General features: G+C 42.5%; 2 protein-coding genes across 10 annotated transcripts in view; both read right to left on the bottom strand.

The window, feature by feature from the left end:
• Positions 1 to 7,120, bottom strand: part of LOC110526425 (E3 ubiquitin-protein ligase NEDD4) — a 50,285-nt gene extending 43,165 nt beyond the window's left edge. For both annotated transcript variants that reach the window (XM_090238692.1, XM_036980819.2), the window contains exons 1-4: positions 6,655 to 7,120; positions 4,452 to 4,525; positions 2,768 to 2,846; positions 2,637 to 2,675 (exon numbers count right to left, since the gene is read on the bottom strand). In XM_090238692.1, coding sequence (XP_090094818.1) covers positions 2,637 to 2,675; positions 2,768 to 2,846; positions 4,452 to 4,525; positions 6,655 to 6,702 — 240 coding nt within the window. In that variant the 5' untranslated portion in view covers positions 6,703 to 7,120. The remainder of the gene's footprint in view (positions 1 to 2,636; positions 2,676 to 2,767; positions 2,847 to 4,451; positions 4,526 to 6,654) is intronic.
• A 10,768-nt stretch (positions 7,121 to 17,888) lies between these two features.
• Positions 17,889 to 27,345, bottom strand: part of LOC110526423 (DNA-binding protein RFX7) — a 43,114-nt gene continuing 33,657 nt past the window's right edge. For all 8 annotated transcript variants that reach the window (XM_021607391.3, XM_021607390.3, XM_021607392.3 and 5 more), the window contains 2 exons: positions 25,618 to 25,916; positions 17,889 to 25,397 (listed from right to left, as the gene is read on the bottom strand). In XM_021607391.3, coding sequence (XP_021463066.3) covers positions 22,158 to 25,397; positions 25,618 to 25,916 — 3,539 coding nt within the window. In that variant the 3' untranslated portion in view covers positions 17,889 to 22,157. The remainder of the gene's footprint in view (positions 25,398 to 25,617; positions 25,917 to 27,345) is intronic.

The following is a 27,345-nucleotide window of genomic DNA, read 5'->3' as shown; positions in this document are numbered from 1 at the left end:
TTGCCAAGGAGGTATAGTCTGAGCACAGCCTAATCCAGAAATCTGGCAGTGGCTTCGGAATAAATAAAATTTTCGCAGAACCACTTGTTGCAATTTCGATGAGGCTCTCTTGTTCAGATATCGGTAAGTGGACTGGAGGCAGGGCATGAAAGGGATAACGAATCCAGTTGTTTGTGTCATCCGTTTCGGTTAAGTACCTACGTAATTGCGCACCCAACTCACTCAGGTGCTTCACTATATCACATTTGACATTGTCCGTAAGCTTGAGTTCATTTGCACACCAAAAAAATCATACAATGATGGAAAGACCTGTGTGTTGTCCTTGTAATGCAGACAGAGAAAAGCTCAAACTTCTTAAATCAGAGACTCAATTTTGTCCCGCACTTTGAATATAGCTGAGGAGAGTCCCTGTAATCCTAGATTCAGATCATTCAGGTGAGAAAAAACATCACCCAGATAGGCCAGTCGTGTGAGAAACGTCATTGTGAAAATTATGGTCAGTAGGGAAATCTTTAAGCTCGTCTATCAATTCCAAAAAAAAAGTGTCAATACTTAATAATAAATAATTCATTTTAAAATGGGAAAAGGAGGACCAGAAAATATATTTGTACTAGCGAAAACATCCCAAGCACTTCCTACTGTAAAAGAGGTCCTTGAAAACTAGTAGGTTTCACACCAAACATGGCTATTATTTAAATACATCGCTAACTGGGCTAATGAAAGCTAACCGGATCCTCCATCTGCTGACACCCAGATTTAATTACAAAACACAGAGAATACACCTTTTTTATTTTACATAAATATTTATCTTTAATATTTTCAAATATAGGTGTATTTCCTCTCAATGCTTAAAACAGAGTGAGAATTATCTATAACTAAAATACGTCAGAAAACCACCTGACAGAGCTGGGAAGGGGCGCACAGTGAAAGATAGTAACGATTCCCCTGACAGGGTGGTAAAGCCACCGCCCCAAGGTCATGTCATGACTACTGGGAAATTAAATGTGTTTCTGTTAAAAATGGGCCCGCTTGCTAAGTGAATCCATTATTGACACTGCCACGTTGGTAAGGTGGGCCAAATAGGCCGCAACGCCTGTAGAATATATGGGAGAGTGCGTTCGGCAAATATAACTGTTTACTTTATAATATATGATTAACTTCAAAAGAACAATCAAAAGATACAGATAAGAGACAGGCTAGGGAGTCAGGTGTTTTAAAATATATTTTAATATTGGTTTGAACGCATGTTATTTTATCAAAAAGGTTCTAAAGATTTCCAGGGTAGGCATAAACATAACAATATTCACAATAGGGACAAGTAAAACAAAGTGCAGGGAGCTGTTAGTGTTACAACAGCTGTATCCGTCTAAGGAGAATCCACTGAGTACTGATTTACAGTACCAAGACACCATGATAGAGAAAAGCCCTGAATAGACTGTAGGAGATGGAGAAATCTCAACTGGCATGGAGACATGTTTTTTTTTTTTTTTTTTTTCTTCATATGACTGGGAGAATGTTGAATCACTGTCCAGGGCAATGAGACATTGTGCAACACTGCCATCATTTCTAGATATGGCTAATACGTTTCTAAGGGTTAAACATAGTGGATATTTGACTGAATGTGTGCAACTATATACACACACAAAAGCTTCCTGATCAATATCCATGGCCAGAGGAATGAAAACATTTCAAATATCTCCCTCGGTCTCCTGGCGAGATGGGCCAAGTCTCCTGCTATGTGGTACAACCAGATGCAGGTAGAAGTTACCCCGCTCTATGCTTTTCCTCCACATGCAGAAACTGTGGTTTTCTCCATCAAGATTACATTTGTACAACCACAATAAGCTTAGGAAACCACCACCCTAACAAACTACTATTTTTCCAAGTATGTTTGTTGAAATAACGAATTCAACCTCCGTCAGCAAAAGTTCCAGCTTTTGAATTGTGCCCTTGAACTTCAGGTCTCAAGGTACACTAACAATTCAAATTCATATCTGTGCTCCCATAGCTACTAAAGAAGGGTTGTGAATATTTATGTCTGCTCCTCCAACATAGAGGAGCAACCTAATGAAAAACAATCAGGACAGAAGGACCTTGGCATACGCAGCTTTCCACACAAAAACATCAGAGCAAGGACTCACACCAACACCAACTGACTCACTGAGGCTGTTTCACACCCTCAGTTCAACATTTAATCAAGCTGTGTTTACATGCCCAAGAAAGGAGCCAGGGGCAACAATACTCACAGGATGCTGGGTGGGTCTTACTGACCAATCACAACACCCAACACAGTGGAGAACTTCCTGTTGGTGCTGATTATGTACAGACACCGGTAAACATTGTAAAAAATAAAAAATAATAACGACACGTCTGTAGACATGAACATAAAAAGTTTCGCGTTCTGACTTAACTTGCTGTTTGTGAAATAGAGAACATATTACTGGGCCATTAGGGCTAGGAAATACAGATCTAGTTAATTGTCCATATGACATGGAGGCATGCAGCAAAAAGAGATGAGATCAAGAGAGAAATAAAGAAATAGAAAGGTTGAGTCTTAACGGTCCTCAGAGCCCTGGGTAAAACAGCAACTACACACACACAAACAATGCTCTTTTTATATCATACATTTGACTTACCCTGAAAAATAATTCCTCATTCCACTTCGGGTCCAATGTCTGGAAAAGACAATGTATTTAAATGTAAATAGGATACTTAGAAAACAAACAAATAAATGCTCTGTACTTATTCTGCTGTCGCAGTCACTCACCTTTTTAATTGTTTTAGTCTGAAGACTTGTTAGTTCTCCATTGACAGGGTCATAAAGGGACACTCTTGTATATGGATCACTGTAGTAGAAAATGAAAATACAAGGCTCAATTTGATGTATCTGTCCCTTGGTGTGGACAAAGATCAAACGAGGGAACATCTCAGCATGAAACAGTTTTATCCCACAGGCCATATGGAGCACAAACCAATGATGTCATCAGAACTATAAATAGTTGCTCTGAAAGAACACGTATCTTTTACAATTTTTTATTTACCTTTATTTAGCTAGGCAAGTCGGTTAAGAACAAATTATTATTTTCAATGATGGCCAAGGAACAGTGGGTTAACTCCCCTTTTCAGGGGCAGAACGACAGATCTTTACCTTGTCAGCCCAGGGATTCGATCTTTCTACCGTCCAATACTAACCACTTGGCTACCTGCCGCCCCAATACAATGGACGTGTCGAAAAATAGTAGTCATTCGGCACTGCTGACATGAGGGGAAATGATGGTGGGCTATTTAGCGGAAAGAGCCTGGAGATCCTGAAGCATCTACTGTATACAAGGGCACAGAACTCCTGATTATAGCGCCATCTTAAGGTTGCACAGGACAGTTACAGTACGGTCTACGGCGAGTGGACAATTTAAGGAACGCATGGAAGATGACGCAAGCCTACTTAATATAAATAAGAATATCATATCTTCAAAGCAGGACAACACAAGGCTGTCTTTCAAACCACTGCTATGGTGCTGAACCTTCCATTCAACAATGCAAAACAGGACCACAGCAACTATTTTCTGTCAGTGGAACAGAACATTTTGAAGATGATTTTTCAAGTCTCAGGTTTTTGCACTCAAGGTTAATAAATAAGTTTGTATTTCTAAATGCACAGGGCCTTCAACAACCATATAGTATAGTATGCATGCACACCACTAGGTCCACAATGTTGACTAAATAAATAAAAAGTTCCACACACACACATGGGCTCATTACCAAGTGTTTACAGTATAAACTGACAATCAGTTTGCTGTTTATAATGAAGTGGGTAGATGTGTAAAATGATTGGGGCAATAAACCTGCTTATGAACTCTAGATGTGTTTTGGGCAAAACAGCACACAGAACTGTAATAGATGATTTAGGAGTCCAATAAGTTAGGAAGGGTCCACAGTCCACACTAAGGATCATGTAGAATTAGAATTTAGTATTTTATGGTATAACATGGCCAAAAGCATGTTTCCTAAAAAGGGAGTATACCAAAGATAGTACACTGTATTTTGGTAACATGAGACACCAGAATTATACAAAGATACTGAAGCAAAGCTCGCTAACATGAGCCTGGTTACAATTCCAACCAAGTGGGTTAACCCTATGGGTGCGATGCATAGGGTTTTTGTATTTGACACCAATGACCTGGGTTCGCTTCCCTGTACCGCTGTTCGTTAAATTGGTATCAGAATTGGGATTGCATCCGACTGAAAGGCCAGACGTGTGAGTGGTCAAAGCACGGGGATGTGATTTTGCGTTCGGAGGGGGCAGTGAAGCGATCCTCGCTAATATGAGAGTCACTTCTGTCCCAACGTTCGCAATAATACCATAAGAAAATCATCTCCTGAATTTGTTTAAGTGATACTGATAGATTGGATTATCCATTTGAAGACATATTTTCCTCAAAATCAAGACTGACCTGGCTCCAAGGATATCTTTCTTGGCCAAACCAATTCCAGCTATGACTTTCACTCTCAGAATTCTAGCCTCATTCTGGAAAAAGAAACACAATGACATAAATCACATTATTAGCTGCTTACAGTGCATTCGGAAAGTATTCAGACCCCTGGACTTTTTCCACATTGTTACGTTAGTCTTACTCTAAAATTGATTACATCGTTTTTTCCCCCTCATCAATCTACACACAATACCCCATAATGTCAAAGCAAAAGCAGGTTTAGACATTTTTGCAAATCTATAAAAAAATGTTAAAAAATAAACAGAATTATCACATTTACTTAAGTATTCAGACCCTTTACTCAGGACTATGTTGAAGCACCATTGACAGCAATTACAGACTTGAGTCTTTTGGGGTATGACGCTGCATGCTTGGCACACCTGTATTTGGAGAGTTTCTCCCCTTCTCTGCAGATCCTATCAAGCTCTGTCAAGTTGGATGGGGAGTGTCGCTGCGCAGCTATTTTCAGGTCTCTCCAGAGATGTTTGATCGGGTTCAAGTCCGGGCCACTCAGAGAATTGTCCCGAAGCCACTCCTGCGATGTCTTGGCTGTGTGCTTAGGGTCATTGTCCTGTTGGAAGGTGAACCTTCACCCCAATCTGAGGTCCTGAGGAGGATTTCAGCAAGGAAACCACTGCATTTTACTCCGATTATCTTTCCCTCGAACCCGACTAGTCCCCAGTCCCTGCCGCAGAAAAACATCCCCACAGAATGATTTCACCACAAAGCTTCACCGTAGGGATGGTGCCAGGTTCTCCAGACGTGATGCTTGGCATTTAGGCCAAACAGTTCAATCTTGGTTTCAGACCAGAGAATCTTGTTTCTGGCAAATTTAAAGCGAGCTGTCATATGCATGTTACTGAGGGGTGGCTTCCGTCTGGCCACTCTACCATAAAGACCTGATTGGTGGAGTGCTGCAGAGATGGTTGTCCATCTGAAAAGGTTCTCCCATCTCCACAGAGGAACTCTGGAGCTCTTTCAGAGTGACCATTGGGTTCTTGGTCACCTCCCTGAACAAGGCCCTTCTCCCCCGATTGCTGTTTGGCAGGGGGCCAGCTCTAGGACAAGTCTTGATGGTTCCAAACTTCTTCCTTTTAAGAATGATGGAGGCCACTGTGTTCTTGGGGACCTAAAATGCCGCAGACATTTTTTGGTAACATTGCCCAGATCTATGCCTCGACACAACCCTGTCTCGGCGCTCTACGGACAATTCCTTCGACCTCATGGCTTGTTTTTTCCTCTGACATGCACTGGGACCTTATATAGACAAGTATGTGCCTTCCCAAATCATGTCTAATCAATTGCATTTACCACAGGTGGACTCCAATCAAGTTGTAGAAAGATCAAGGATGATCAATGGAAACAGGATGCACCTGAGCTTGATTTCGAGCTCAAAGGGTTTGAATACATGTAAATAAGGTTTCTGTTTTTTTATTTTAATACATTTGCAAAAATGTCTAAACCTGATCTGGCTTTGTCATTATGGGGTACTGTGCGTAGATTGCTGAGTATTTATTTAATCAATTTTAGAATATGGTATAACATAACAAAATGTGGGAAAAGTCATGGGGTCTGAATACTTCCCAAATGCTAAACTGTAAATATCAGGTTAATGATGTTTGCTACATGAATGTCACTTACTGTAAATGACTCACAGGGAAATGTGAGTCATTTATCAAAAAGTGTTTTTCCACGTGGATACTCATTTGATCTCAAACATTCAAGATCAATTTAGGCCACATTAATAATGACTTGATAACTCACATGACTCCTTTGGGCAATGCTCTGAGTTTATAGCCAAATGACATGGTTAGTTAATAATCCTTCAATTAATGTAGTGTTTTATCTATTGGTTGTCAAAAGTGTGCGTTAGCTAGCTAATTAATCAACAGTAGGCCTATACAAAGATGACAGCTACCAGATAGCTGATGACGTACTCCGTGACCATCAACTGTTACACATGCTAACTAGCTAGCTAGCTGGCTAACGTTGCTTCGATAAAATGGATATAGGTATGGTGGGACTTGATTGTCCAACTGACAGCTTGGTTGACAATACCCAAAGAAATGTAATGACACTTTGGCTAAAACACTTGGATATAACGGCATTTGTCTGCCCAGTTAGCCAGTTAGTTAATTGGCTAGCTAGTTAGCTAAATATTTACCTCATCAGTCTGAAGTCCACGGACCTCGGGAAGTGCCGCCATACTCATATCCTTAGCGCCGTAGCCTATATAGGTCGATTCAAGTAAAATGTACCGAATGATAACGCTGTAGGTGCTCTAGCACCAATTCACCTTTCACTAACTAATGAACTGTACCAGACACAACAGCTAGTTAAATGTTCAAATGTGTCGTGCGTCGTTCTCAACTAACAGGATCCTGACTCCTCTCCTCCCTCTGCTACCACGCCTCACCCCCTACGTAGTAATTTCACGAGAACATGAAGTACAATGTATCAACAAGGTAGATACAAAGTAGCTATCAACATAACATCGGTAGTTGGTGCATATGGTTGTAACGAATAGTTGTGAATCTTCACTTCCATTGCAGACCAGGACAAATAATGTACCCATTTCAAATATTGTAATGTTGCATCATTTTACAAACCACTGAGACTAGCCCGATAATGGACAAAAGGAGCCTAACCTTACTCCTTATTGTCCAAGGACCTTACATGTTCTGTTCAGAGGCGAATTGGCTCTGGTAGCAAAAACATCCAAATAATCCATCTAAACGTGAGTTGATTGTCAATTGAGGTACGGTTCAATAAACATAAAGCTCTCTTTCATATCACATCAAAATAATTTCACAAATCCAAAATATACACTTACTGTACACCGTTTTAACACTTACAGCCAACAGTATTTTTTTGTGACAACACCTTTGTAGCATCCATCTTCCGTTGACACATAGGTGTTCTAAAACACAGATAGGTAATTAGCATAGTATTTTTTGTCTTTTTAGAATGGCGCTGGAGGGAATGGCAGCCGTTTTACAGGGCTCCGGAACAATTGGTCTTTTTTGAGCTGATCTTAACTTTTTTTGTATGTAATGTTTCCGCCATCATTTCCTATGACCATAAAAAGCTTTCGGACATCAGAACAGCGATCACTAACCTTGATTTGGATGAGGATTTCTACTTCAAAGAGTTGGCAGCCAAGGACATAATGCTCATCCGGACCAGGCCCAAATCCCCGACACTCGAAAAATGAAGAGGCGGCGTTATAGAGGCCGTCTTGTGGGATATGATGAGACATCAGCGACTGTATAAACCGCCTCTACCCTCCATTATTTTGGCGAACATGCAATCACTGGAGAATAAACTGGACGAGCTCCGTTTGAGACTATCCTATCAAGGTGATCTGAAGAAGCTGGCACTAAGACTGCCATCAACGAACTGTATAGGGCCATACGCCAACAAGAAAATGCTCAACCAGAGGTGGTGCTCCTAGTGGCCGGTGATTTTAATGCAGGAAAACTAAAATCAATTTTACCTAATTTCTACCAGCATGTCACCTAATTTCTACCAGCATGTCATACGCAAGTGGTCCCAAACTACAGGCCTGTTTTTCTAGCACAGACTGGAATATGTTCTGGTATTCAGCCGATGGCATTGAGGAGTTTACCACATCAGTCCCTGGCTTCATTAAAGTGCATCAACGACGACGTCCCCACGACGACGTACGTTCATATCCCAACCAGAAGCCATGGATTCCAGGCAACATCTGCACTAAGCTAATGCTGCCGCTTTCAAGGAGCAGGACACTATTCCGGATGCTTTTAAGAATTCCCACTACACCCTCCAATGAACCACCAAACAGGCAACGTGTCAGTACAGGACTAAGATCGAATCCTACTACACCAGCTCTGATGCCTGTCAGAGTGGCAGGGATTGCAAACTATCACGCATTACAAGGTAAAACACAGCCGCAAGATGTCTAGTGACGTGAGCCAGACGAGCTAAATGCCTTCTATGCTCGCTTCGAGGCAAGCAACATTGAACCTAGCCCAATATTGGACTAAAGGAGCCTAACGTTACTCGTATTGGCTCTGGAATCCAAAACAGCCAAATACTCCATCTAAACGTGTATCGATTCTCAATTGGCGAACAGTTCTAGAAACATAAATCCCTTTACTTTCAAATCAAATTAAAATAATTTCACAAATCAAAATACACACTTAAGGTACACTGTTTTAACCTGTTTTACCACCGTTGCAGCCAACAGTATTTTTCAGTGACAACACGTTTGTGGCATCTGTCTTCTGTTTACACACAGGTGTTTGGAGATGCAGATACTGTAGATACTTATCACGGGTTGTCCACTTCCGTCAGTTTTCTGTAAACAAGCACTGTAACATGGAAACATAGCAGTGTGGGAACACTAACCCTATGAAGGTGTGTATCAATTTAACCTTTTTTCATTTTTTTTTATTATTTCTCGCCGATATGAAACATGAGGTCCTTATGCTTCCGAAACCGTACCGCAAGAGATGGGTGCCGTGGCTCTTAACAAAACTCCCCCCTACAGAAGACACCTTCGTCCAATGACTGTGTAATGGAACTGAGAGTCATGATCAAAGGCTAGACTGAACCATGCTGTTCTGGATGACCGTGTGATCAGACACACCGTAGCCAATGTGAGTAAGACCTTTAAACAGGTTAACATTCACAAGGCCGCAAGGCCAGACGGATTACCAGGATGCGTATGGAGAGCATGCTCTGACCAGCTGGCAAGTGTCTTCCTTGATATTTTCAACCTCTCCGTTACCCAGTCTGTAATACCTACATGTTTCAAGCAGACCACCATAGTCCCTGTGCCCAAGAATGCCAAGGTAACCAGTCTAAATGACTATCGCCCCATAGCTGCCTTGCCTGGTTCACCAAGTACTTCTCAGATAGAGTTCAGTGTGGGCCTGTTGTCCGGACCTCTGGCAGTCTCTATGGGGGTGCTACAGAGTTCAATTCTCGGGCCGACTCTTTTCTCTGTATATATCAATGATGTCGCTCTTGCTGCTGGTGATTCTCTGATCCACCTCTACGCAGATGACAACATCTGTATACTTCTTTGGACACTGTGTTAACACACCTCTAGACGAGCTTCAATGCCATACAACACTCCTTCCGTGGCTTCCAACTGCTCTTAAATGCAAGGAAAACTAAATGCATGCTCTTCAACTGATCGCTGCCTGTACCCGCCCGCCCAACTAGTATCACTACTCTGGACGGTACTGATCTCCAATCCAAAATTTAATCTAGAATCGGCTTCCTATTTCACAACAAAGCCTCCTTCACTTATGCCACTAAACATACCCTCGTAAAACTGACTATCCTACTGATCCTTGATTTTGGCGATGTAATTTACAAAATAGCCTCCAACACTCTACACAGCAAATTGGATGTAGTCTATCACAGTGCCATCCGTTTTGTCACCAAAGCCCCATATACTACTCACCACTGCGACCTGTATGCTCTCGTTGGCTGGCCCTCGCTTCATATTCGTCGCAAAAACCCACTGGCTCCAGGCCATCTATAAGTCTTTGCTAAGTAAAGCCCTGCCTTATCTCAGCTCACTATAGCAACACCCACCAGTAGGACGCGCTCCATCAGGTATATTTCACTGGTCATCTCCAAAGCTAACTCCTCCTTTGGCCGCCTTTCCTTCCAGTTCTCCGCTGCCAATGACTGGAACGAATTGCAAAAATCACTGAAGCTGGAGTCTTATATCTCCCTCTCTAACTGTAAGCATCAGCTGTCATAGCAGCTTACCGATCATTGCACCTGTACACAGCCCATCTGTAAATAGCCCACCTGACAACCTCATCCCCATATTGTTATTTATTTTTGCTCTTTTGCACCCCAGTATCTTTACTTGCACATCATCATCTGCACATCTATCACTCCAGTGTTAATGCTAACTATTTCACCACTATGGCCTGTTGTCTTACCTCCCTAATCTTACATTTGCACACACTGTATATAGATTTTTCTATTGTATTACTGACTGTACGTTTGTTTATCCCATGTGTAACTCTGTTGTTTTTGTCGCACTGCTTTGCTTTATCTTGGCCGGTTCGCAGTTGTAGATGAGAACTTGTTGTCAACTGGCCTACCTGGTTAAATAAAGGTAAAATAAAAATAGCACTCACATCTGTAGCCAATAAATGTTTTGAAAGGCTGGTCATTGCTCACGTCAACAACATCACCCCAAACATCCACTCCCAATTTCCCCAACATATCCACAGATGACGCAATCTCTATTGCACCTCACACTGCCCTTTCCCACCTGGACAAAAGGAATACCTACGTGAGAATGCTGTTCATTGACTACAGCTCAGCTTTGAATGTCATAGTGCCCTCATCACTAAGCTAAGGACCCTGTGACTGAACACCAACCTCTGCAACTGGATCCTGGACATCCTGATGGGACGCCCCCAGGTGGTGAGGGTAGGCAACAGCACATCCGCCACATCCCCAACATGGGTGCAACCTATCATGGTCCAAACACACAAACGCAGTGGTGTAAAGTACTTAAGTAAAAATACTTTGAATTACTACTTAAATCGTTTTTTGGGGCATCTGTACTTTACTATTTATATGTTTGACTATTTTTACTTCACTACATTTCTAAATTTACTCCATAAATTTTCCCTGACATCCACTTGTTACATTTGAATGCTTAGTAGGAACAGAAAATGGTCCAATTCATGCACTTATCAAGAGAACATCCCTGGTCATCCCTACTGCCTCTGATCTGGTGGACTCACTAAACACACATGTTTCATTTGGAAATGATGTCTGAGTGTTGGTGTACCCTTGGCTATCTGTAAAAAAAAATTAAGTGCAGTCTAGTTTGCTTAATATAAGGTATTTTAAATTATTTTTAATTTGACTTTTGATACTTAGAATTTAAGTAATTACATTTACTTTTGATTGAAAAACTGTTAATGACAATTGGATACTTTTTCAACCACTGCACATTCATGAAGAGTGCACAACACCTACAATTAGACCGTTGTAATCCCCTCAGAAGGCTGAAAAGATTTGGCATGGGCCCTCAGATCCTAAAAAATTCTAAAGCTGCACCACTGAGAGCATCTTGACTGGCTGCATCACTGCTTGGGTATGGCAACTGCTTGGCATCCGACCGCAAGGTGCTACAGAAGGTAGTGCGTACGACCGAGTACATCACTGGGGCAGGGCTCCCTGCCATCTAGGACCTCTATACCAGGCGGTGTCAGAGGAAGGCCCTAAAAATGGTCGAAGACTACAGCCCCCCCAAGTGTCAAAGACTGTTCCATCTGCTACCGCACGGCAAGCGGAACCGCAGCACCAAGTCTGGGACCAAAAGGCTCCTGAACAACTTCTACCCCCAGCCACAAGACTGCTGAAAAGTTACTCAAATGGCTACCCGGACTATTTGCATCCCCCCTTTTTTTGTTGCACTTACTCTCTTGCACTTCCTCTATGCACACACACTGGACTCTACCCACACACTTACACATACTACATGGACACGGCAACATTGCAAATGCTCACACACATGCATATTATTGATACCACATACGAGCTCACATAGACACACATTCACACACGCTTCTGCTACTGTTTATTATCTATCCTGATTGCCTAGTCACTTTCTCCCCTACCTACATGTACAATACCAGTCAAAAGTTTGGACACACCTACTCATTCAAGGGCTTTCTTTATTTTTACTATTTTCTACATTGTAGAATAATAGTGAAGACATCACAACTATGAAATAACACATATGGAGTTATGTAATAACAAAAGAATTGTTAAACCAATCAAAATACATGTTATATTAGAGGTTCTTCAAAGTAGCCACCTTGATGACAACTTTACACACTCTTGGCGCTCTCTCAAACAGCTTCATGAGGTAGTCACCTGGAATGCATTTCAATTAACAGGTTTGCCTTGTTAAAAGTTAATTTGTGGAATTTCTTTCCTTCTTAAAATGCATTTGAGCCAATAAATTGTGTTGTGACAAGGTAGGGGTGGTATACAGAAGATAGCACTATTTGGAAAAAGACCAAGCACATATTATGGCAATAACAGCTCAAATAAACAAAGAGAAACGACACTCTTGGCAACAACAGCTCAAATAAACAGAGAAACGACACTATCATTACTTTAAGACATGAAGGTCTGTCAATCTGGAAAATTTCAGTAACTTTTAAAGTTTCTTCAAGTGCAGTTGCAAAAACCATCAAGCACTATGATAAAACTGGCTCTCATAAGACCGCCACAGGAAAGTAAGACACAGATAAGTTCATTAGAGTTACCAGCTTCAGAAATTGCAGCCCAAATAAATGCTTCACAGAGTTCAAGTAACAGACACATCCTCATCCTCAACATCAACTGTTCAGAGGAGACAGGCCTTCATAGTCGAATTTCTGCAAAGACACCAGTCCTAAAGGACACCAATAAGAAGAGACTTGCTTGGGCCAAGAAACATGAGCAATTAGACCGTTGTAAATCTGTCCTTTAGTGTGATGAGTCCAAATTTCAGATTTTTGGTTCCATCCGGCGTGTCTTTCTGAGAAGCAGAGTAGGTGAACGGATGATCTCCAGATGTGTAGTTCCCACCATGAAGCATGGAGGAGGGGGTGTGATGGTGCTTTGCTGGTGACACCATCTGTGATATATTTAGAATTCAAGGCACACCTACCCAGCATGGCTACTACCACAGCATTCTGGTTTGCGCTTAGTGGGACTATCATTTGTTTTTCAACAGGACAATGACCCAACACACCTCCAGGCTGTGTAAGGGCTATTTAACCAAGGAGAGGGATGGAGTGCTGCATCAGATGACCTGGCATCCACAATCTCCCGACCTCAACCCTGGTCTGGGATGAGTTGGACCACAGAGTCAAGGAAAAGCAGCCAACAGGTGCTCAGCATATGTGGGAACTCCTTCAAGACTATTGGAAAAGCATTCCAGGTGAAGCTGGTTGAGAGAATGCCAAAAGTGTGCAAAGCTGTCATCAAGGCAAAGGGTGGCTACTTTGAAGAATCTAAAATCTGAAACATATTTCGATTTGTTTAACACTTTTTTGGTTACATGATTCCATGTGTTATTTCATAGTTTTGATGTCTTCACTTTTATTCTACAATGTAGAAAATAGTCAAAATAAAGAAAGCCCTGGAATGAGTAGGTGTGTCCAAACTTTTGACTGGTACTGTATACATACGTACTCTACATACGTACTCTATACACACACACACTCTACATATTACCTCAACTACCTCATACCACTGCACATTGACTCGGTACCGGTACTCCTTGTATATAGCCTCATTATTGTCATTTTATTGCGTTACTATATTTTATTTAGAAAAAAAAATCGTAGTTTAACTTTTCATTGTTGGGAAAGGACACGTAAGTAAGCATTTCATGGTAGTCTACACCTGCACGTGACAAATAAAATGTGATTTTTTTTGTAAACAAGCGCTGTAAAATGCAAATATGGCCGTGTGGGAACCCTAACCCTATAAAAGGTGTGTAGTAATTTAACCTTTAAAAAAAGTACAATTATTTCTTGCTGATATGAAAGATACGTTCTTTATGTTTCAAAAACTGTACCGCAAGTGATATATTTTAGCGTTCAGAACGAGCGTCTGGGCTTAACAAAACTCCCCAGGCCAGAAGATACCATTGTCAATAAGAGCTAAAAGTAGTTAGCGTCTATGAATGTGTAACCTCGAGACAAGCATTACTTAGTTATCATAATTTAGGAAACCAGTTGAATGACACACAGGTTAACCCCCATCCCGTGAGATGGGAGAAAGGATCCCTAGGTGGGCATTGTACGACCTTCAACCTGTTGTTCACATTCATGGATACAGTGCCTTGCGAAAGTATTCGGCCCCCTTGAACTTTGCGACCTTTTGCCACATTTCAGGCTTCAAACATAAAGATATAAAACTGTATTTTTTTGTGAAGAATCAACAACAAGTGGGACACAATCATGAAGTGGAACGACATTTATTGGATATTTCAAACTTTTTTAACAAATCAAAAACTGAAAAATTGGGCGTGCAAAATGATTCAGCCCCCTTAAGTTAATACTTTGTAGCGCCACCTTTTGCTGCGATTACAGCTGTAAGTCGCTTGGGGTATGTCTCTATCAGTTTTGCACATCGAGAGACTGACATTTTTTCCCATTCCTCCTTGCAAAACAGCTCGAGCTCAGTGAGGTTGGATGGAGAGCATTTGTGAATAGCAGTTTTCAGTTCATTCCACAGATTCTCGATTGGATTCAGGTCTGGACTTTGACTTGGCCATTCTAACACCTGGATATGTTTATTTTTGAACCATTCCATTGTAGATTTTGCTTTATGTTTTGGATCATTGTCTTGTTGGAAGACAAATCTCCGTCCCAGTCTCAGGTCTTTTGCAGACTCCATCAGGTTTTCTTCCAGAATGGTCCTGTATTTGGCTCCATCCATCTTCCCATCAATTTTAACCATCTTCCCTGTCCCTGCTGAAGAAAAGCAGGACCAAACCGAACCAAACCATGATGCTGCCACCACCATGTTTGACAGTGGGGATGGTGTGTTCAGCTGTGTTGCTTTTACGCCAAACATAACGTCTTGCATTGTTGCCAAAAAGTTCAATTTTGGTTTCATCTGACCAGAGCACCTTCTTCCACATGTTTGGTGTGTCTCCCAGGTGGCTTGTGGCAAACTTTAAACGACACTTTTTATGGATATCTTTAAGAAATGGCTTTCTTCTTGCCACTCTTCCATAAAGGCCAGGTTTGTGCAATATACGACTGATTGTTGTCCTATGGACAGAGTCTCCCACCTCAGCTGTAGATCTCTGCAGTTCATCCAGAGTGATCATGGGCCTCTTGGCTGCATCTTTGATCAGTCTTCTCCTTGTATGAGCTGAAAGTTTAGAGGGACGGCCAGGTCTTGGTAGATTTGCAGTGGTCTGATACTCCTTCCATTTCAATATTATTGCTTGCACAGTGCTCCTTGTGATGTTTAAAGCTTGGGAAATCTTTTTGTATCCAAATACGGCTTTAAACTTCTTCACAACAGTATCTCGGACCTGCCTGGTGTGTTCCTTGTTCTTCATGATGCTCTCTGCGCTTTTAACGGAACTCTGAGACTATCACAGTGCAGGTGCATTTATACGGAGACTTGATTACACACAGGTGGATTGTATTTATCATCATTAGTCATTTAGGTCAACATTGGATCATTCAGAGATCCTCACTGAACTTCTGGAGAGAGTTTGCTGCACTGAAAGTAAAGGCGCTGAATAATTTTGCACGCCCAATTTTTTAGTTTTTGATTTGTTAAAAAAGTTTGAAATATCCAATAAATGTCGTTCCACTTCATGATTGTGTCCCACTTGTTGTTGATTCTTCACAAAAAAAAATACAGTTTTATATCTTTATGTTTGAAGCCTGAAATGTGGCAAAAGTTCGCAAAGTTCAAGGGGGCCGAATACTTTCGCAAGGCACTGTACTTGATCCAACTGACCTTGCTTATAAGTATTTTCGTTCATGCGGTCCCTCGCTGGAACCTGTATAAAAAGTCAAGAAATGTAAAAAAATATAGAAATATGATTGATGGACTTGGACTATACTTTTTAAATTCAGCAATAGTGTTCTACAAGGATCATCTTAATCAAATCATGGCAACAGCATTGTAAAATGTAACATTAGCTCTCAACTTAAGCCAGTTTCTGTTTATAAAGGATTACGATGAGTGCACTGTATGATAATTGGGAGGATATGTCCTCTACCAAAAGATCTTGACCTTTTTGGGAGGTAGTTTACTTGCCCTGGGTTCAAGCCTTGATTCAGCTGTTCTCCCTCAATTACCATACATTTACAAAAATCAATGAACTACCACATCATTGGGAATTTTAGATGATTCTCAGTTTAGTATCAGCGAGCTAACAACTTCAAAAACAGACAATGGAGTGAGACATTGTATTTACCAGACCAATTACACAGTTTGTTGTTGCACAGTAGTCTGTTCAAGTTGGTTCATTACGTAATGGAACATTCTCACCAGCAGAACATTCTAATTGGGAGTGTTTTTTGCAGACAAGCTCTTTTAGCCAAATGGCAATCTCTCCTCTTGCCATTTTTACAATAGAACTACACGGAGTGTACAAAACATTAGGAACACCTTTCCTAATAGAGTTGCACCCCCTTTTTTACAATAGAACTACACGGAGTGTACAAAACATTAGGAACACCTTTCCTAATAGAGTTGCACCCCCTTTGCCCTCAGGACAGCCTCAAAACGCCAGGGCATGGAATCTACAAGGTGTCAAAAGCGTTCTACAGGGATGCTGGCCCATGTTGACTCCAATGCTTCCCACAGTTGTGTCAAGTTGGCTGGATGTCCTTTGGGTGGTGGACCATTCTTGATAGACATGGTAAACTGTTGTGTGGAAAAAACCCAGCAGCATTGCAGTTCTTGACACACTCAAACTGGTACGCATGGCACCTACTACCATAACCTGTTCAAAGGCACTCAAATATTTTGTCTTGCCCATTCACCCTCTGAATGGCACACAATCCATGTCTCAATTGTCTCAAGGCTTAAAAATCCTTCAACATGTCTCCCCTCCTCTTCCTCTACACTGATTGAAGTGGATTTAACTTTTTTATTTAACCTTTATTTACAAGTGACATCAATAAGGGATCCTAGCTTAAACCTGGATTCACCAGGTCAGTCTGTCATGTTTTGTGTACACAGTGTATATGAATTAGCATAAGGGCGATAAACAGTTCACAAAAACTAGAAGCAGACATTTTTTCCAGCTCTTCTACAAGCCAACTCTTATCAGCAGAGGCTTGAAATCTATAAAGACAGATGGTGCTTGTGATGCCAAATGTGCATCGTTTTCTTATGAGCTGCATCAGGCTGTTTACAGATTTGCCACTCTCTGGAACATCACCACCACATTTACATCTAAAATGCTAAAACGTACAAAAAACATAATTGGGAATACACTTCCCACACGTGGGGGTTCTGTTCATGTTGTGGTACTGTAACATTTTCTATAACCCCTATGGAACAGGATTCAAGAAGATCAGTTCAAACCAGTCTTCCACTCATGTGACTTAATCGACTAGAATAGATATAGGATCTATGGAAAGTGGCATTTGGCACGCCATATCTTTTTAGTTTCATATTGAATAACATAATAAGCTATGGTGAGGAAAAGGACACTGAATACCAAAAGTGGGATTAACAGTAATGTAAATACATATTTATTTGAATATTCACTTTAGTCAGCTCTGGGGATGAAACCTTTGTGGGACCAAACCAGAAGACTCTAGCTGAGTGTAGGGAATGTCAATGCATGTAGAGGGTGGAAAAACAACAATTGAAACCAAGATATCCAAGTACTTAAAAAAAAGTTTATTGGTTTTTAAAACCCTTTAAAAAAAATCTCAACATCAGTGAGCACTTTCAATTAAAAAAGAAGGAAACTTTGCTGAAATGCTATAGCAACTTTATCAAATTACTGTACGGTCTGCTGTACACTAGACAACAACAAGACGGCATAGGGTATTTCTACAGATCTAGATGAAGAAGAGGGTTAAAGGGACTTTATACCAGGTCTGTGAAAGGTACAGCACAGGACTCAGCTGCCCCTGTGCACTTAAAGAAGAACAGACAGGATTAGTCTTCGTTTAAGTACAAACATCAGTGCTTATTTTCAATGGTTTCTGAAAGAAAAAACTATTTCACAGAGTTACATAAAAAAAGTAAAAACATCTAAATAAAAAGAACAGATTCAAAACCTGAACATACAGAACAAATATTACTCTGAATTAGTAAACATCAAACAATGCAAGTAACTTGTGAGTCGCTATACCTTTCTGTTCAGATTGACAGGACCAATCCTGAATTACAGCAAAGTGGTTACAAATACTTTGTACAATAGAATTCTACAAACATGCACACATATCATTTAACAATGTGAAAGATTTATTTGAGAATATTTGTTAAAATGTTTCTTTAAATTGAGTTTCATATTCTCATGAGAATGAAGTAAAAAAAAAAAAAAAAAAAGTATCTCATTGAGATTAATGTACATTGCTACACAAGACAATTAGCGTTAATTTTTTTAATTGACACTTCTGTATAGAATTTTTTCACGTAGTTAAGCTCTTTAAAAAAATATTTGGGGAGCTTCAATTGATGCATTTGTCCTAAAATAGGTGCCAAAGCCTGGGTTCATTAAATGTTTAGTGCAATAACATGAACCTTCAAAGCTGGTTGAAATTTTAACCATGACATTCCGATGTCCATTGCAATGTTCTGGGCACAAAATCTGTCAGAGAAAGATAGCTATGCAACCTGGTAATATATAATACTTTTTTTAAATACCCATGCTATTTTCTCACTCGAAGCAGACATTTTCTGTAAAAAGCCAACCAATATAAATCTCAGGAAGCAAACAAAAAAACCAAGTTTAGAAAAAAACAGCATTATCTGTACAAGAAAGGGTGCCAGCAGCCAAACACACAAGCACAGTTTAGCTGGCTCCTGATCCAAAATCACCAATATAGCATTTCAGAGGGTGCAGGTGCACAGAACCAGTTTAAGTTATAACAATACAGTGTCAGAGCTTTCATATGTACAATCTGTGGGATTCAAAATGAGAGGAACACTTCAACTGAATTAACCCCAATATTGTCCTGCTACATTGGTTTTTATAAACCAGAACAGTAGTGTGGTTTTCAGCATGTTTTCCAGTGCTACAGATCAGTTGCCAGTTTCAAAATTTCCTCAAATTATTTATTTTCAACCATCCTACTTGAAATAAGGACAATTCCAAATGGCCATATAAAAGGTATTTGACGGATGTCAGGCAAACAGGCAAATGCTGGGAATTTTGTGGGTTCTTCTTCTTCTAAAAAAAAAAAAAATCCTATTTAATGCTTTTTTCTCTCTCACTAATTAGTTTTTCTTTGGTATGGATATAAGGCTCAGAAGATTAAAAGCTCATAAAAACCACAGGATCTGACCAATTAGCTATTCCCTTTATGAGTTGCATGCCTTATTCACACACTGTTCTTCACTATACTATAAGCCATTTAAACCTGCAATAGATGACCCGTACTTTACCACTAAATGCCTTTTTTGACTCCAGGTGAAACACGTCCCTTCACTGTTCGAATAAAATGCAGTGCATTAATGAACTCAACAAGAACATTATTCAAGAAAAGGACAATTTATACAAATGTTTATGTAATTCTGTATTACAGTATTCCATAGTATTGTATTTTCTACTGGATCTAGACTAATGTACGGGGAATAGCTTTCAATGTATGACAGTAAATTATGCACTTTAGTGGCTTTTTTATAGGAAGGACTTTGAATATCCAATGGCATAATATGTTTGAATTTACCATAGAAGGAAAACTAATTTAATTTAATCTAAATGACTTCATATCCATCACATGTTTTACTGAATGTATGTAACACATATGAAACAAATAAAAAGAGAAGTGGAAAATGACATACATTTACATAAACCTGCAGTAACCTACTTTGACAGTAGCAGCCGCTTTGATAAGTAAAAAATGCATAGTTTTAAAATAAATCAGAACCAGGAAAGTCATTTTTCCCCAAATAGATACATGACTGAAACAGGGCAGGGTCATCTCCAGTCAATATACTTTGGTATAGGGGTGTCATAAGGTTAAATTCCTATTCATATATTCCTCCACTTCCTTAAATCAATATATTTATGTTAATTAAGATGATACCTGCTAAATAGTCACAAAGGTAAATAAAACAATCCCCACCAGTGCCCTACACAAGTCTTAAAAAAATCGATATAGGTGAAAAAGGTCATCTTCTGCATTATACGTTTTAAATACAAGATTTAACTGTCTTTTGAGCTCCATCTTAAAGTCCATCCCCTTTAGTTCTGCAGCCACTAAAGTGCAAGCTATCCCCATTACAGGTCTCTATTATGATTGTTTTAAGTCTCATAAACCCATACTATTCCAAACAAACCAATCCTTTCCTTTTGACACTGGGGAGCTCAAATACAGTAAGAACGTCAGCAGGGCAAAATGTGTGTGAAGCAAGCCTAAAAAAATGACACCATTAACAGATAACATTTGTTGTTCTTCAGCTACCTGCTCTCAGTTTCGCTGTACTCAAAGTGCATTAACTACTGGGGGACATGAGGAAATTTGAAAATGTGAAAAGCCATACATCAATCAAAATTCAATTTCCTAGGCTATATTTTTTGTACCATGCACACTGGAATTTGAGTGGTCAATATCTTATTTGTCAAGTTTGCATAACGTGTCAGCAAAATGGACAATCAGACATCTTCTGACAAGTTTAGTATACAGACAGTATATCTTGACCTTTAAATCTATAGTTTGAATAATATTCTGTAGTCACACAGATTCCTTTTCAAACAGCTGCTGTTTTCCTACTTGTAAAAATACTAATTCTGAGAGAATGGAACTAGTTTGCCTCAAGATCATTGCAAACAATGTACGTTAAAAGGTCCAGTTTTTATCTCAATATCAAATCCTTTCTTTAAGTACCTTACTGTGATTTAATTGAAAACAATGGTCAAAAAGTAACTAAAATAGCTTCTTGGCAAAGAACAAATTCTCAAGCAAGAATTTTGCTAGGACTGAGTGGGGAGGGGAAACCTAAAAACTAGCTGTTATTGGCAGAAGGTTTGGAACTCTTATTGGTCTATTAACTAAATGTACTGCCTGGTGATGTCACCATGCAGGCCAAAAATCTCACCAAAACAGGCTGACGTTTCAGGAGGTCTTTTCAAACAGCTCCTACACTAAAAGGGCAATATTTAATTTTCACAGTATTATTCCAACCTCAGTGTGGAAATATATAAAACATGGGTCTTTAAGTAGACCAATGATCATTTTTATTTACAGATTATGGGGGAATTTTTTAAACCATTGATTTGTCTTGCACCTGGAAGCACCTGCAATCCTTAAGAAGACTTGAAACAATGAGAAACATTAGTACCACTGCATGCTACTGCAAATTCCCACTCAAGGTCATGTACTGTACATACAATAGTCTCGGTATCTCAACTCTTCATTGAGATGGACAGGGGCATATTAGGTGAACATACACCCCATTTAACATTCTTGCACAACAGTATGCTTCTAAAGCAGTTCCAAATGATTTGTCTGATACATCTGAATATAGACTTTATCTCAATGGAAGTAAAACAATTTACAGAGGGAGGAAAAGTTACCAATTATTTGCCAAACCTCTTGTTTTAGTCAAGAGCTCCTGAACAAAAATATTAACCAAAATGATAGATGTTTGTAATCTTTAAGAGATCTCTTCATATCTTCTGTGTCCTCCTGAAAATGTAAAAATACTTGTTCTACTACTGTCTTGATTTAAATGCTCTTGAATGACTTGATGTCTAAAGAGGGAGAAATGGATGAGTCAGCACCAGCAATGAGCTGTGAGAGAAAACCAGCATATTTGTAAGAGTGACCATTTATGTTCAGCCTGGCACTTAGACTGGACAAAAGTCATTGTTTCCAGAGTGTTGCAGTGTGCTATACAATGTCAATGTGAATAATTACAAAGATGATTTTTTAAAAACTATTTCACCCTCATGAAATAAAAGCAGAGCCCATATTAACCCATTAACCCGACTGTGGGCTGGTCTTTACTTTCCAGCCAATCAAATCCATTGGAATTCGCAGTCTCGCTGCAAATCTGCTGGAACAGCGGATCATTCTTCAGTTCCTCCAGTGTAGAGTCTTCATATTGTCCCTGCTGCTGATTGGGGTCAAACAGAAGGTTTGTGTCCAAATTGTTCAGGTCATTGATGCTACTGGAAAGATCAGAGGTCAGTCGAAAATCAGACCCCACAGCGTTGAGTTCTGACACCTGTCTCACGAGCCGATTGCCAGGAGTAAGGCTGCCGTCCGCTAAGAGGTCTTTAACAGTGGTACTGAAATCTAGCTGCTGCTGTTGAAGTTTCTGGGCCACTAGCATAGGCTGGCTCTGCTGATGCTGCTCTTCTCCAGTAGCTGATTGTGCTTGGCTGTCACCTGCTGAGAGACTCATCTGTTCGTTCCTAGAGTTCTTCATGAGGTAACCTGGCTTCTGAAACTCGTACGCATTCGGAGGGTTGGAAGTCAGAGTCTGGTAGTTGGCACTGCTGGGGAAGCTGGGTGTGGTCTCTAAGATCTGGGTGAGGTTCATGCGGGCTGTGTAGTTGGACGGCAGGTTGTTGATGCCCAGGCCCCGCACCGCGTCGTCACTGTCCCCGTCCATCTTGCTCAGGAGCACGTTGGTGATCTTTTTGCTGTTGGTCTGGCCCTGCATGGGCAGCACCTCTGTCTGCATCATCACATTGACAGGCACAGACTGGCTCCTCTGTGCCATGCTGCTGACGCTGACGTCCCCATGGCTGTTGGCGAAGATGTTGATCATCTCGGGGATCACGGGGGAGGTGAAGGGGGACACTACTGTTCGGGGGATGTTCTGCAGGCCCTGGTTGCCACTCAGGTTTCGCTGTCGCACAGCAGGGCTCACACTACGACAGCGGAAGGTCCCGCCTGCTGAGGATGTGCTGGTGGCCTTGTTGTCCAGAGGGGCGGGCACAGCGAAGCCCTCCTGCTTGTTCAGGTTGGCCATACTGGCTGCCTGCTGCTGCACCGGAGAGATGGGTGTCAGGCGGCCGTAGTGCCGCGTCTGAGACTGATAGGACTGGCCAGGGATGGCGAAGGCATGGGGCTTTCGGAAGTGGTCGTCAACCAGGTCCTGATAGCTGGGGAGGATACTGATGCCGTTGATGGAGTTCCCCCCGCTGTTGTTGTAACCATTGTTCATCCACTCCAGTTTGGCCTTGTCTGGGTGAGTAGCCATGGGCCTCTGCATGGGCTTGACGGGGCTACTGGAGACAATGCTGCCGTCGTGGTAGCCTGTAATGCTGGAGTTAATGGGAGTGAAGGCAAAGGGGTTCCTGCACTCCACAGGGCTAGGGGGCACGCTGCCGCTGCAGTTGGAGTGTGGAGTGCCGATGGGGGTGTGTCGGCTGCTCCCCAGGGCACTGTCCACCGGGGTGGTAGGGGCCATGCGGGAGCAGGGACTCTCCCTGGTCAAGCCCTGGCCTCCTCCCATCATCTCAGAGGTGGGTGTGGGAGTTGGGGTGGGGGTGTGGACAGGGGTGGTGCTGCTGTGTACTGATTGGTAGTAAGGGGTCACTGTCTGGTTGGAGGACATTATGTTGCCCTGTATTACAGACTGATGGCCTTGCACCGTCACATCAGCTCCGAAGGCCTGCAGACTGCTGTTGAGCTTCATCTGCTCCTCCATCTGCACCAGCTCCTCCACAATGCTGTCCTGGGTCATATCGTCATCATTGAAATGGAAGTAGTCCATGTCTGTCTGCATGGAGAGCTGGCTAGAGTCTGGGGCCTGGCCCATCATGGCCAGGGGCTCCATGACCGGTGTGGATGCCTGCTTGTGGTCTGTGATCTGCTGGGCGTAGGCCTGCTGCTGCGGTTGTTTACCTCCCTCCAGCTGGCCCCCGACCCACATGGTGTTCCTTAGGTCACTCACAGCAGACTGCTCCAGTAGGGCAGAGCTGTTGGGCATGGATTGCATGTTACCCGTCATGTGCTGCTGGTGCTGATTTCGTGCATGACCAGCCGGGGCACTAACGTTGCCGATGCTACTAGTGTCCATGGTGGTCGGAGTGTCTCTTCTCTGCACGGAGTTCTGTGGCTTGACAACAGTCTGGAAGCCTCTGGTTCCGATAGGGGAATCAGAGAGTGACAGGATTCGAGTTGGGACAGTGGAGTTCAGTTTCACAGTAACTTTACCGATGGCTGGTGCACTTTCAGGTCTGACCGGGGTTCCTGCCCTGGGGAGTTTCTTCACTCCTGCACCAATCCCATGTCTGTAACCATCGGAACCCCCAAGAGGCTGCTGGGAGATGAAGACCCTTTTGACAGGCGTGGGATAAAACTCTGGGCCGATGCCTGGGCGCTTCCTGGGGCTCTTGGAGGCGATGAGTGATGTGGCAACAGTGCCGCCATTGGGTGACAGAGTGGTGCTGGTATTCTGATTGGAGACCGTCAAATACAAAGTGCTTTCGTTATTGGTGTTATTATTGCTACCAGCTGTAGCTGCCACAGGGTTGTTGCTCAAAGAGGACTTTACGTTGCATTTGGTTCCAGCCATTGCCTCCAGTCCCAGGGAGCCTTTAGTGTGAGGCGTGGGCACACTGGCAGCCCTTGGTACAGCTCCTCCAGCCCTCTGCCCCCCTGCAGCTTCCTGAGCCATAGTAAGCCTGCTAGCACCCAGGGCCGGACTGCCCTCACTTATGGCTTCACCCTCCATCATCTTGATGTCGATGGTAGGGGTGGTGGTGGCCCGGCCTGACCTGGCTAAGGGGGACAGGATGGGGGCCGCAGAGCCACTCCTGGCCCGTGGGCTGGGTCTGCTCTCCTCCAGGGCTACAGTGCTGCCCATGCCAGCAGAGGCAGGCCTTAAGGTGGTGTTGGTTAGGGTGGTTGTAGTACTGCAGTTGGGAGCCAGGGATATGGTAGTCATCTTGACCACGTTGACAGAGCTGATGTGGGGTGTGGGCTGCATCACGGTCTTGATGGGGCTGTTGGTGATGAGCAGGGTGGGGGGCGAGCGCAGGGTGATGGCGCTGGTGGCTGAGGGTTTAGGCAGGATCTGGGCATACCGGTGCCGGGCAGAGCGGTCCCCCACAGGGCTGGCTGGGATATTCTGAGGGGTCTTGGGACACTTGACTGGCTGCATTGACTGGGTCACCACTTGGAAGTTGACAGGCAGAATCTTGCCCTCCGAAGTTCCCACAGGACTGGGGGACATCAGCTGCCTGCTCCTTTGTACCTGCATTTACAGCAAAGCAAAACATGACACAAAAAAGTATTAATAAGATGTAAACGTATGCAACACCTTCATAACTGCAGTTATGAATAGCTTCTGTTGCATGTGATATAGGCAACACAAAGTTGTCGCTTGTATAGATGTGTAACAGGAACACTGCAAAGACAGTGGGATATATTGAGTAAGCTTAGACAAACAGAAGTAGAATACCAGCTTGGCTTACCGTGATGGGGCTGGGGACTGCAGCTACCATAATGCCAATGGTGGGATGTGGGGAGAGCAGGGCTGGGCTTCTACAGGTAATGGAGCCGACCCCAGGCGTGCCCCCGTCAGCCCGCCTGGCCTGAGCCTCTCCGGGGAGGGGGGAGTGCAGCATCTGCTCCTGCTGCTTCTTCTGGATCTTCCGCTGGAGCTGCTGCTTGGCATCGATGGAGGGAGAGGGCAGGGTCTTCACTTGGGACTGGAAGGAGTGGGCTTCAGCTGTGGGTGCAAATGCTGAGGATGGGAGTGGCGTTTTAACTCCTAAAGGGAGGAGACAGAGGAAGACAAACAGGTTAACACATATTTTAGGTAAACAAATTGTCACGGTCCTCCTAGGCAAAGCAGCTTCTATTTTGCAGGAAGCATAATTATCAGACTGGGCACACACTGGTTGAATCAATGTTGTTTCCACATAATTTCAATGAAATTAAACCAATGTGGAATAGACATTGAATTGACATCTGTAACCAATGGGATGGCTTTTAGGGACTGACAGGAGGAGGTAAGTAAATGCACTATAGCAGGTCAATGAGAAGAATCTGCCACTAGATGGAAACCTTTCACTGTTCACCATACATGAGGCAGTGAAAGGAAAAGTGAAGTTTGACTATCAACACATACAGTGCATACTGACAGTATTCAGATCCCTTGACTTTTTTACGTTACAGCCTTATTCTAAAATGGCAAAGCAAAAACAGGTTTCTATACATTTTTGAAAATGTATAAAAAATAACAGATACCTTATTGACATAAGTATTCAGACCCCTGTCTATATAAGGTCCCACAGTTGACAGTGCATGTCATAGCAAAAACCAAGCCATGATGTCAAAGGAATTGTCCGTAGAGCTCTGAGACAGAATTGTGTCGAGGCGCAGATCTGGGGTACTGAAACATGTCTGCAGCATTGAAGGTCCCTAAGAACACAGTGGCCTCCCTCATTCTTAAATGGAAGCAGTTTAGAATCACCAAGACTCATTATGGAGCTGGCCGCCAGGCAAAACTGAACAAATCGGTGGAGAAGGGCCTTGGTCAGGGAGGTGACCAAGAACCCAATGGTCACTCTGACAGAGCTCCAGAGTTCCTCTGTGGACAAGGGAGAACCTTCCAAGGAGGACAGCAATCTCTGCAGCACTCCAACAATCAGGCCTTTATGGTAGAGTGGCCAGACAGAAGCCACTCCTCAGTAAAAGGAACATGACATCCCGCCTGGAGTTTGCCAAAAAGGCACCTAAAGACTCGCAGACCATGAGAAAGACAATTCTCTGGTCTGATGAAACCAAGATTGAATTCTTTGGCCTGAATGCCAAGCATCACGCCTGGAGGAAACTTGGCACCATCCCTACAGTGAAGCATGGTGGTGGCAGCATCATGCGGTGGGGATGTTTTTCAGCGGCAGGGACTGGGAGACAAGTCAGGATCGAGGGAAAATTGAACGGAGCAAAGTACAGAGAGAGATCCTTGATGAAAACCTGCTCCAGAGCACTCAGGACCTCAGACTGGGCCGAAGGTTCACCTTCCAACAGGACAACGACCCTAAGCACACAGAAAAGACAACACAGGACTGGCTTTGGGACAAGTCTCTGAATGTCCTTGAGTGGCCCAGCCAGAGCCTGGACTTGAACCCAATTGAACATCTCTGGAGACCTGAAAATAGCTTTGCAGCGACGCTCCCCATCCAACCTGACAGAGC

This window comes from Oncorhynchus mykiss, chromosome 6 (assembly GCF_057628025.1).
Source record: "Oncorhynchus mykiss isolate SJ-2025 chromosome 6, ASM5762802v1, whole genome shotgun sequence".
Classification (NCBI taxonomy): domain Eukaryota; kingdom Metazoa; phylum Chordata; class Actinopteri; order Salmoniformes; family Salmonidae; genus Oncorhynchus; species Oncorhynchus mykiss.
The sequence above is the reverse complement of the archived record's forward strand: the minus strand, read 5'-3'. Positions and strand labels throughout refer to the sequence as shown.